The sequence below is a fragment of the Megascapheus bottae genome, chromosome 23, assembly GCF_031878675.1.
Source record: "Megascapheus bottae isolate mThoBot1 chromosome 23, mThoBot2.hap1, whole genome shotgun sequence".
Taxonomy (NCBI): Eukaryota; Metazoa; Chordata; class Mammalia; order Rodentia; family Geomyidae; genus Megascapheus; species Megascapheus bottae.
In genome coordinates, this window is record NC_143531.1 from 23172612 (window position 1) to 23184740 (window position 12129).

General features: G+C 35.3%; 1 protein-coding gene across 2 annotated transcripts in view; it reads left to right on the forward strand.

The window, feature by feature from the left end:
- The window catches only part of Iqcm (IQ motif containing M), a 189414-nt gene that overhangs the window by 152492 nt on the left and 24793 nt on the right, over positions 1-12129 (forward strand). For both annotated transcript variants that reach the window (XM_090356586.1, XM_090356587.1), the window contains one exon: positions 578-739. In XM_090356586.1, the coding sequence (XP_090212712.1) occupies positions 578-739 (162 nt within the window). The remainder of the gene's footprint in view (positions 1-577; positions 740-12129) is intronic.

A 12129-nucleotide genomic window follows, 5' to 3' on the forward strand; every position in this document is an offset into this window, starting at 1 on the left:
AATAACAATTGTAGCACTTGGTGTATTTTTGCTCCTGATAATTGTTTTGTAAATAATTGAAAAAATTAAAAAAGTTACAGCATGTGCCTTTTTACATTAAAAAATTAGCCTATGAATATTCATTCTTTTAGTTGTTTCTACTTAAAACACTTTACATTTACTAAACCTGTTTTCCATTAATCTGATTCCATTGTTTAATGACCATTAAAAATACAGAATATAAAGTGTGAATAACTACTGCTCTTTATAAGGTAGATTATATGAGTTCTGATCACTTGTTGTTTTAAATTTTTTCTAAAGATTTAATAATTGTTATTTTCCAATAATAGCTCTTGAAGATGATGCTAGCAGAGTTCTGAGATTCATTTTGGCAAAGAATTATGTGTGCAATAGAGATTTTTGATTAAAAAAATGGATAAAAGAAAACTGATGCTTTCTGTGTAATGTTTAATATTCAAACTGTGAATTTGCTTTTAAGTTGAATCTCTAAAAGCAGTAAAAGCATTCTGTAAATTATATAGAACTTAAATTTTAAAAACATTCCCTTTGTGGTTTTTGTTTTTTTTTTGGTTCACAGATAGGCCAAGGAAACATTCTGAAATAATCAAGAAGTCCCAAGTAATGGAAATGCTGTTTACCATCTACCCTCCTGCAGGAGCTCACGTGCAGCAAACGGCACAACTCAAGTCAACTTGGCTCCGACCCATAGTCAATGGAGAGGAAGGCTACAAATACATAGGTAAGAGGCTAGACTTCAGTTCTCTGTAGTAGAGAGGGAATGATCCTTACACCATGAGGGTGATGTGAGTATTTCCCTGTGGTCTTCCTGTGTTCTTATGACTTCCTGTGTCTTAGGTGTATGGCTTCATTTTGTGATGCCTCCATGGCAATACTGGAAGAACAGGGTGTTTACTTGTGCATAGACTTTTGTGCTATTTCCACAACACGATTATTGTATCTAATGCTGTGTGTTCATGGACAGTACTGTGCATAGATACAGGCTTGTATTAATTACTCTTAGTTGTCCTGTTTTCTAAAGTGATTCCACCATTCCAAGCTCTCTACCAGCAACAGTGAGAGTTGCATTTGTTCCACGGTTCTATTAACACTTAGTATAATCTTTGTTCAGTTAATTAGATATGGTAGTGTTGTACCTTATATATAATGTATATTTATATTTGTTTTACATACACTGTTACAGAAGTAATGTTTCTTATAAAGTTAAACTTATAGCTACCATAAAACACAGCCATTCCACTGTTATTTATCTAGCCAAGAGAAAAGAAAGCATGTACCCATTTAACGTTGGCATGTGCCTATATAGAGAATCATTTTTTCTTAGAATAAACCCTAGCTAGAAGCAGTGCAAGTGACCATCTATAGATAAATGTATAAAAATATGATATGTTACATTCATTTTGAATGCTTAACAATGTGAAAGAAAAGGAAATTGATACTGCTTGGTACATACAACAACATGGATATATCACAAAACAATTATTCTGAGAGAAAAGACAAATACACTACCTATTGTGTGATTCCTTTTATATGAAAGTATAGAAAATGTAAATTAGCCCATTGTAAGAGAAGAAAATCAGCACTTACATCTGGATCAAGTTTGGAATAGAAGTGAGTTCCAGAACAAGACCTAGTTGATTCTATAGATTTATATTTGTTTTTAGTCTTTATTTGCAAATATTTGTTAGGGTAAAACAAAATTTAAAAACAAAAAACTATGCTGTTGGCTTTACATCATAATCGAGGACTCTGTTCTCAGATGCTTCAAGCCAATCTTATTACGCTGTTCTTTGAGTAACTATTAGCAATTTAGGAGAAGATAATTCTTAAGATTTATATGTGCCAATGTTAATATTCTGCAATGTAAGCAATCTTGTTTATCAATTTCACCCTATAGCTGCAGAAATATCTTAACACAAATTGAGCTCTAGTTAATAGACTAATGCTGGGAGTTGTAACCAAATTATCTAATACTAGGTCTATGTAGTCTCAAATTTCTCCTGGTAGTCCATACTTTTGCATCCTGATACCCTAGAATCATGGTCTGAATGTAACTGAAATGCCTCCTGTGCTCTAAAGTTGACTGACTTACTATATAGGAAGAACTTCTCTTAATTTTTCCAGAGACAGACCTTGTGAAACTCGTATTCAAAAAGCGAACCTTTATCATGTCCCTTTGGTTACTTTTTGTCTATCAAATATCTGTTCAGCTCCCGTGGCCCTGTGGGCCATCCCCAAAACAGCTGAGCTTCTTCTCGTGTTCTACTAAGATTTTTGTAACCTTGTTGAGTTTTCAACCTGGAAGCTGCAGATCATATAAAGGAAAATGTTTAGTCCTAGAATTCTTGGAGATACCTTGAAGGGTTAGGTTAGCCATTATCTTTCAAGAAAATCATTTAGGGAATGTGAATGGATGATTAGATTACCTTCTCAAACCAATTGTCCATTGCAACTGAAATCATATTATTGTATTACTGTAAGACTTCTAATTAGTTCTGATCCTGAGTAATGAGTAAAGCCCTCCAGTTCTCTGATTCTTTCCCATATATCACTTACAGCACTTATTATAATAATAAACTCCACTTACCTTGATAACATACGGTTACTTAAATGATGTAATTACTGATTTCCTGGCTTGATCACTATTTTGTTACTCATTTAAAAAGAATAAAGTACTGTTATGTCATTAAATTTGTTTCATTGCCTTCTAGGTAAGATTTGATGTATATTAGCCAGAGAGATTTTACTCTGCCTTTAAAGACAAAGCTGTCCTTGACAGTCAAGTATGGATTTTTTGACTATCTTTTTTCTGTTCATTTCCTACTTGGCAACAGGCATAAAGCATAAAACTTTCTTTTATATCCTTCCTTGTTGGTGTAACTGTTTCAAAAGTCACAAAATGAAAAATACATGTCGGTTATTATCACTCTTTTCTAAGATGGACTATTGAAACAGTACTATGGAAGCTGCCTTATAATTCTTTGTCTTTGGAACTTCGCTCCAAAAGTTTTTTTCAGATTCTCTCATTTCTTTGAAGTGATGGAGTTTAGAATAAAACAGGATAAATCCAATGTATGATGGATGTATTTGTGAATATGTCAAAGCTAAGCTACTACAGGTTCTATACACACACACACACACACACACACACACACACACACACACACACGCACTGCTAGCTAGCACTTGTGCTTGAACTCAGGGCCTTGAACTCTTGCCTTTTACATTTATGACCAGTGCTCTACCACTTGAATCATGCAACCAAAATTTCAGCTCATTCATTTGATCTTAGACCAACAATTTACCATTTTAAACTGCAAAGGACATGGGGGATGCATTTTTATAGAGTCTTGAGCCATCAAGGCAGTATTAAATTATTTTTATTTATTAAGAATTCAGAAACTATCTAAAGTATCATAATAGTACAAATATACTTTTTATAAAGATGGTAATCACAGTATTTTAGTTAGAGTAATAATGAAACAATGTAAATTCACAGTATTAGGGTATTTATTAAATAAATGAGATGGCACTCTGCTATTATTCACTTAGAAAATATGAAAAATATTATTAATGAGTAAAAATTACAGAATAGCACAGGATGTATAATATATCCACATAGTTATATTAATGAACATAAGAACATATAAATCAATTCTCTATTGTACAGTAAAGGTGTATTATATTTGCTATCTTAGTGTGGATAAATTTTATCTTTTTTCTTTTTGGCGTGTGTGTGTGTGTGTGTGCGTGTTTGTGTGTGTGTAACTATATGTGTGCATGCATTTTCTGGTCTTGGGGCTTGAACTCAGAGCTTCATGCAGACGCTTAGTTTTTTCACTCACGGATGATGCTGTACCTTCTGAGCTACAATGTATTTTGCTGATTATTTGCATTTAATCTAATTGACTTTTCTGCTAGTGCCAAGCCTTCAATTAAAAAATATTATAAGCACATATATATTTCTCATTTAACCATAAAAGATAGGGACTTGAGAAATAATTCTGAATGAGGGACTTGAGAAATAATTCTTTTTTTTTTTTTGCCAGTCGTGGGCTTGAGCTCAGGGCCTAAGCACTGTCCTTGGACTTTCTCAAGGCTAGATCTCTACCCCTTGAGCCTCAGCACCACTTCCAGCTTTTTTCTATATGTGGTACCCAGGAATCGAACCCAGGTCTTCATGCATGCTAGGCAAGCACTTTAACCACTAGGCCAAACTCCCGGCCCTTGAGAAATAATTCTAAATGTATGTATTTTTCTCCAATATCTGTATATATATTAAATAATATAACAGACAGTATAAATTTGACATATAAATACAAGCTCAGTACTATAACTATTATATTATGAATTTAGAAATTGAGCTTATTCTTTATTTTACTTTTTGATGAATTTGCCATAATGACATATTCTGATGTGTTAAGTCATAGTGAAAACTATGTATCATATGAAAACTAAATATAGCATTTTTTCATATATTTTTATTGTAATTAATAGAAGGGTTACATTATATTCGCCAGATAGAAGGTGCATTACTTCACATACATTGATACCCTTTCTCATGTCTTGGTCCCTATTTCCCTCCCCCACCCCCACCCCTCATCTTGGTTTCCCCCCTTCTCTATCCAATTTCAAATAAACAAATACATATATATCCAATATATCAGATAACAAAGTGAAATACTGTAACAATATGAGATAACCAAGGGACAGCAAAAGAGATGAGAGATAACATAGTACATTAAGGACAACAATCACTCATTATATGGCTTTTGTTTCTATATCCTGGAGGTCCTTTCATTTAGTGTCATACTGTACAGCCTTATGTATCTAGGTTTTGCTCGATTGCAAATCTCTGCTAGGAGAGCTTGGCCATAGCTGTTGTCTTAACCTGAATGACTGAGGTGCATTTAGATGAAGTCATTTTAGAGTGCTGGTGTCTTTTGAGAGTTTCATCTTAATATTACTGCAAAGAATGAACTAAATATATAAGTGGGACTTAACGAACTCTGCTTTGCTTGCTTACATGCAGGCTTTGACCATGTAAAGAGATTAAGATAAAACAAGCACATCCTTTGATCTATAGTTTGAACTAAATATGACTTATGTTATATCAAAAATAACCTTTAGAAACTGCTGAATGTTTGTATACTGGGAAGTTCCTAAACCATACAAAACAATCCATCTGGCTCATATTTTACTGTGCTATATATAAGTAAATATACAAATGAATTAATTGTTACTTCGTATTTTTCCTTAGTGATCCTGGAAATAATTTCAACAATTACAGCAATTTCATTTTAAACTCTATCTAATTGTTAACCCATACATTGCTATCCTAAATATAGCATTTTTTAAAAAGGAGGACACAGATTAATAATTTTATTTTTAAACAACATGTAGAATGGTTATGCACTTAAAACTCCATTAAGGACAGAAAAATGTATTTGAATTTTTTTTTTTGTCAGTCGTAGGCTTGGGCTCAGGGTCTGAGCACTGTCCTTGGACTTTCTCAAGGATAGCACTCTATCACTTGAGCTTCAGCACCACGTCTGGCTTTTTTCTATGTATGTGGTACCGAGGAATCGTACCCGGGTCTCTATGCATGCTAGGCAAGCACTCTACCACTAAGCTAAACCCCCGGCCCTGAAAATTTTCTTTCTCTTATTGTTTTACAACCTTTTGAAAAATATGTGAATTTTAATTACTTTTGTTTGCCAGTACAATTCTCAGTGCATAGTATTTATACATTAACTATTGGTTATATAAACTCAACACCTGAAATATTACTATAGCAGGTAAACCATTTGTTGTAAATATTTTATCATGAATTCATTAGCATTATTTTTGTTTACTGTGTCTGGGTTTCTCCAATTTCAGAGCATTCTAATACAATGTAGATAACATCAGATTATAGCACAGGTCTTTAGCATTTGATCTTTAATTTGATAAATAAAATGCAAGTTCATCGTTATGGAGACAAAAAAAAATCCACCATGAGCTAGGAGTATTGTTTATTCACTTGGTAAATATTTATTGAATGCCTTGTGTTCAATAATCTGTGACAAACACGAGGAAGAAAAAGTAAATAAAGTATCTTCTGCCTCATATGGCTTTGATTTCAGCTAGAGAAATAAATGCCTATAGATACTTAACTACAATGAAAGACAAAGTGAGGAACAATGCGAAGCTATCCCAGTGAGTAGTGAGTGCTCCACTGAGCACTGCTGAGAGGGAGGGCAAAGGAGAAGCTTTAGAGAGGGGCAGGCACCACAGAACTGAGATCTTTAGTAGGCAGGGTGTCTTTGCTTCCTTTCTTCTTCACACTAAGAGGCCCTCAGATGTAAGGTTAAGAGTAGGTGTGGCCAGGCCTCTTCCAATATAAAAGTCGTAGTTAACAATAGCATGTTTGTTTAGTAAGGAGTTAGGCCTGACTTCATTGCATATGAATATTTTCATACATTAATTTGATACAAAGGTGAATTGAGAGAGTGTACAGTCAAACTCATGTGCATAGATTCATACTGGTACAGACTCATCCTAGTTACTCAGAGAACTGAGGTCTGAGGAAAGTGGTTAGAGGCCAGCTGGAGCAGAAAGTCTGTGAGGCTCTTATTTCTAATTATTCAGCAAAATGTTGGAAATGGAGCTGTGATTCAAGCGCTAGAGCATTAGAATTGAACAAAAAATTGAGGGAAATCCTGGATGCTGAGTTCAAGTTTCAGGACTGGCACAAGAAGGAAAAAAAGAAAAAGAAAATTTGTACAATTGTGAATTAGAAAAATTATTACCTAGAGATTCATTCTTTCTAATTTAACTGCTTCTTATAATTTTGCCATATTTTCTTCAAACATTTGATGAAACTATTCATAGCTATGGAAACCCTAGATAGGGTTTGGAAGTAATATTAAATATTCCTTTTTACTTTTTATTTTTATAAGAGGTGATAGTCAGGTATCATTCTAATGGAAGATCTGAGAGTTCACTGGGCTCAGTTAATTATAATCGTGCAAATAATTCCAGTTCAGGGATCCCTGCCTCAACCCTCCTAGCCTTTTGTTCAAACTAATTTCTCTGAACAAAGTAAATAGCACATTTTTAAAATGTGCACTAGCCTTTATTTTTCTATTTGATTTCTGCAAGCTTTAAATTAGCTCTCAGTTCTTTTCTTTGACTATTCTGTGTGTGTGTGTGTATGTGTGTGTGTGCATTTGCACACGTATGCACATGCGGCAGACACCAATAGTGGGGTTTGAATTTAGGGCCTTAACAGTCTCATTTAGAGTTTACACACAGTTGGACACTCTACCGCTTGAACCACACTTCCATTTTTACCTCTCTGCTGGTTCTTTGGAGAGTCTTTCAGATTTGTCTTTCCAGACTGGCTCTGAACACCGGTCCTCCGATCTCAGCTTCCTGAATAGCCAGGATTACAGGTGGGAATGGCTGGTGGCCTATCCCCGTTGCTCTCTGTTGAAAGTGCAGGTAAAGGCTTTGGGATGGGACAACCTAGCCTTACAAAAGCTCCTGAGAAATCCCCGAAAAGCATCTTTGAACCCTTATATCTCAATTTCTGCTTTTTCCAACTCCACATAAATATGACATATTTGATCTTGAAATCTCTGATAAAACACAAATGTATCCTTATTTCATGTAACTTTTGTATACTGTGAATTTCACATCATTAGCCTATGATGGGGATTCTCCCTCCCTCAAGATTACAGCATAATCAAGTAAGAATGTTTTCACAATACTGTGGAATTTTTATAATTGTCCCCTGTATTGTCTGACTGTCAGTTAAATTAGAATATTTGATAATTGTAGGGAGATGATAAAATTTTCTATTAAAGGTATATCATTATGTTAATCTCAGTTCAAATATAGTTTGCTTGAATCCTGTTTTGATTATATAAGAATAAATTATCCTCTTAAATAACCTTACCTAGAGGCATAGAATATTTTAAATTTCTTTAAAATTTCTTGTATTCAAACCATAGTCATCTTATTTCCTTCAAGCTCTTAAAATTTGAAGAATAGTTATTTTTCTAAAAGCCTATAAATTTCGACTTAAAATGAAGAAAAATGTATTTATTTAATTCTTATTGTTTTTGGGGGGAGAACATAATGAATAGTGAATTTATTTTTTTTAAGTTTTTGCTTCTAGGTTTCATATGCAAATACCTGAATTATAGATGTTATTTAACAAATATATTAACAGCAGTTTGTACATTATTTTAAAAATCCATCTTTGTATCTTGATGCAAATAACAGCACTTCTTCAAAGGTTTTAGCCTTGTTTCCATTCCTCATGGATTGGTACATTTGTGTGAACATCACCATCATACACTTATTTTTGTACACTCAGATACAGTTGTTCGTTCGTCTTTTGTTAGTTTGAGTTGCGTTCTTTTTTTTTCAGTATAACGTCCTTAAGGGAAATTTTCAAATCTTTCCTCATTTATATATTCAACTCCTGAACTCTGTGAGAGAGAATAAGTACAAAATGGCAGTAAGTAGCAGAGACCTGAAAGAAAAGAGAAATGAAAAACAATTAAAATTATCAACTGTTCATCAAGTAGATTTCTTTCTAGTCACAATGTAAAGGACTCCCAGAATAGGTAAACTAAAAAAATATGCCAAACATGTTCTTTTGGTATTATCTAACGTTGATGATGCTCATAATCATGCATATTGTCCTCAATCTGACTGCTTCGTAGAGACATATTAAAGATTGTGAATAAGCCTGCTGCCTGTGGCTCACACCTGTCATCTAGCTACTCAGAAGGCTGAAATCTGAGGATCATTGTTCAAAGCCAGCCTGGTCAGGGAAGTTCTGAGAACTTTTCAATTTTTGTTGGTCATGAGCTTGAACTCTGGGCTGCGCTCTGTCCCTAATCTGTTCTGCTCAAGGCTAGTGCTTTACCACTTTGAGACACAGCGCTGTTTCTCATTTTCTGGTGATTAATTGGAGATAAGAGTTCATGGACTTTCATGCCTAGGCTGGCTTTGAACTTTGGTCCTCAGATCTCAGCCTCCAGATTACAGGCATGGGCCATTAGCACAGGCTCCAGAGACTCTTATGTCCAATTAACCATCAGAAAACAGGAAGTAGCAGAAAGTTAGCTTTGAGCAAGAATGCTCAGGGACAGCACCCAGGCTCTGAATTCAATCTGTAGAACAAAAACAATGACTGTGAGCATATAATGAAATATGTAAAAAGCTGGGTGGGAGAAGAATTTTATGCTAGAAGCTGGCTGTTATTGCAGTGTCATGGATAGAGGGAGAAGCAAAGACTATTTTTAAATAAATTGCTACCCAAAGCTCAACTTATGTACAGCAGTAGTAACATAGTCATTGTACAACAAACTTATACATGTTCTTCAGTACATTATTCAAAAATAAACTGGTTAATAGAGAGAGGTGGTTTAAGTTTTTGTGTGCATGTCAATCCTAGGGCTTAAATTGAGGGCCTGCACTGAGCATTTTTACTCAAGGCATTCACTCTATTACTTGAACCACAGGTTCACCCCAGCTTTTTTAGTTTTGGTGGTTAATTGGATAGAAGTCTCACAGACTTCCCTGCCCAGGCTGGCTTTGAACTACAGTCCTCAGATCTCAGCCTTCTGAATAGCTATTGGCATGAACAACTGGCATTTGGCTTTAGTTTACGTTAACTACAATTCTTTAAATTCAAAGCAAATCAACATCTGGTTAATGAGCACTGTTTTGTTTTTTAACAACATTTACAACTGAGCTGGGAGGTTGGCCTAGTGGTAGAGTGCTTGCCTTGCATGCACAAAGACCTGGGTTCGATTTCTTGGTACCACATACATAGAAAAAAGCCAGAAGTGATTCTGAGGCTCAAGTGGTAGAGCTCTAGCCTTGAGAAAGCCCAAGGACAGTGTTCAGACCCTGAGCTCAACCCCAGGGCTGGCAAAAAAAAGTTTACAAAGCACTTTGATAAATTGTTTACCTGAATTTACTTAAGTAATCTTACTTAACCCTCTTAGAAGTGGCCAGGGCCACATTCCAGGAGAACAGTAAACCATAAAGAGGCAGCAGACTTAAAATACTTAATTTAAAATGTTGGCTTCTCAACCCATAATTTCAAAACATTTTAAGTGACATAGGTCATTAAACATGTGCTTTATAAAAAAAAGCAGACCAGAAAGACAGACAGGCAAAGAACGAGAGAAGATAATTGTCTAGGTATTTATCACTTGTCTATGACCCCAGTCATCTGATTAGGAAGACTTTATCTTGTCCAGGACAAGACACCTAGTCCAGCTATTTTTAGGCTCATTACCTGGCTCTTCAAGTCTGAACAGATGAGTTTATAAAACATGTAATCTTTATATTATATTTCAGAATGGGACGTACCATTATTCATCTTGTTCTGGATCTTTCCCCCTTTTTTCTGCTTGCTTCCAATTGGTGTAGATATTGCAGTTATACTGGCAACTTAGAAAAACACTAAATACTCAAACCCCACAAAGCTGACAGACCCCACAAATACCTAGCATGGTTAGACCTTGAGCTCCTACTGTCCTCCTTGTGAATATTTGTACTTATTTTGTGATTTATGCAAAGTGTTAAAAAAAGATAGTGATCATCATAATGATAGTGATAAAAATAATAGGTAGATGGACAGATAACTAGATAAAGGTAAGTCTTTTATTTTCCCTTTGAGCAGATGAAACCTGAGGTTTAAAGAACAATGTCCCTAAGTCTTGCTCAAGATTCCAGTCAGGTCATGGTGGATACTTTAATCCAGTGGTATCATCAATTACAAAGACTGATGAGCAAGAAATGGTGATTGAATTCTCTTCACACACCAATGATTGTGATGCAATTTTTCTTTGTAGCCTCGAAACTTCAAATGTTCAAGGCTGTCCTTCTCTCTGCACATTTTAAAATATGAAAATGCAACATGATGGCATTTTAAATCAGATTACTCCATAATCGACGCCTTAGCAGTCCCATAAAGTGGATTTATTTTCAACTACAAATACTAAGTGAAAAATCTAAGCAATGAGAAAAGTAAGAAATATGAAAGGAAATATACATATAGTCGAATCGCTAGTTGAATTCACTCTTTTCCTCTTCCCTACCTAGTTTTGACGTTGCAATCTAGGCACCTTCTAGACAAGGTCCCTGCCACTGAGCTTATATCCCCAGCCCCTCATACACTTTTTACTAGAGTTGATGTCACTTTTTTTTTTTTAATCAATTTTAGGGGTTTGTTTTGTCGCTGTTAAAAATACGTGATAAACAATTTAGTGGAGGAGTGATTTTATGGGGTCTGAGGTTCTGAGGTTCTAGACTCTGGTCCCCTGGCTCCAGATTTTTGGGCCTGGAGTGAGGGCTAGACATCGTGTTGCAGAGTTGGTGGTGGAGCAGAAGTGCTCATGGCTACCAGGAAGCAGAGACAGAGGAACTGCTTTCCAGTAAGGGTGTGTGCCCAGGAATTTCTGTCTCCACCTGGACGCATGTCCTAATGTTCTCATCACCTCCAAATACTGCTATCAGGTGTGCACCAACGGGCGTTTTAAATGATCATGTCACATCATAACACTTTCTTCCATGAATCTGCAAATCAGGGTTTTGAGTCGTAATTAATTACGCTACGTTCATTTCCCCTGTTTCTTTTTGTCCTATGAGCTCCATTTGTTTCATTTGAATTTCACATTGACTGTTTCTGAACATTATTCCATGCATATGTGATTAAAACGCTTCAGGAGGGCTACTGAGAAATAGGCTTCAGTTTTTAAAAGTATTTCTTCTTTTGGATTGTTATGTTTCTCATTTATGGAGGTTAATGGCACAAGTAGACATACAATGGGAAGCTAGCTATAAAAGACAGGACATTCTCATGGGGGCTCTTAAAAAAGGGAAATGGGGAAGGTAAAAATGAAAGCATCGTAAGGAACATAATAGTCAAGCTCTGAATGCATCACTGATTATTTATTTCATGAATATATGACTCTCTGCCCTGTCACGGGCTCGTATCTCACCTTTCCAAAAGGGCTTTTTCCTATAGTGAAACTAAGATGAATGTACCGTGAATCAGAGCCTGAAATTCAGACTTCAGCATGATTATCTATCGGAAAG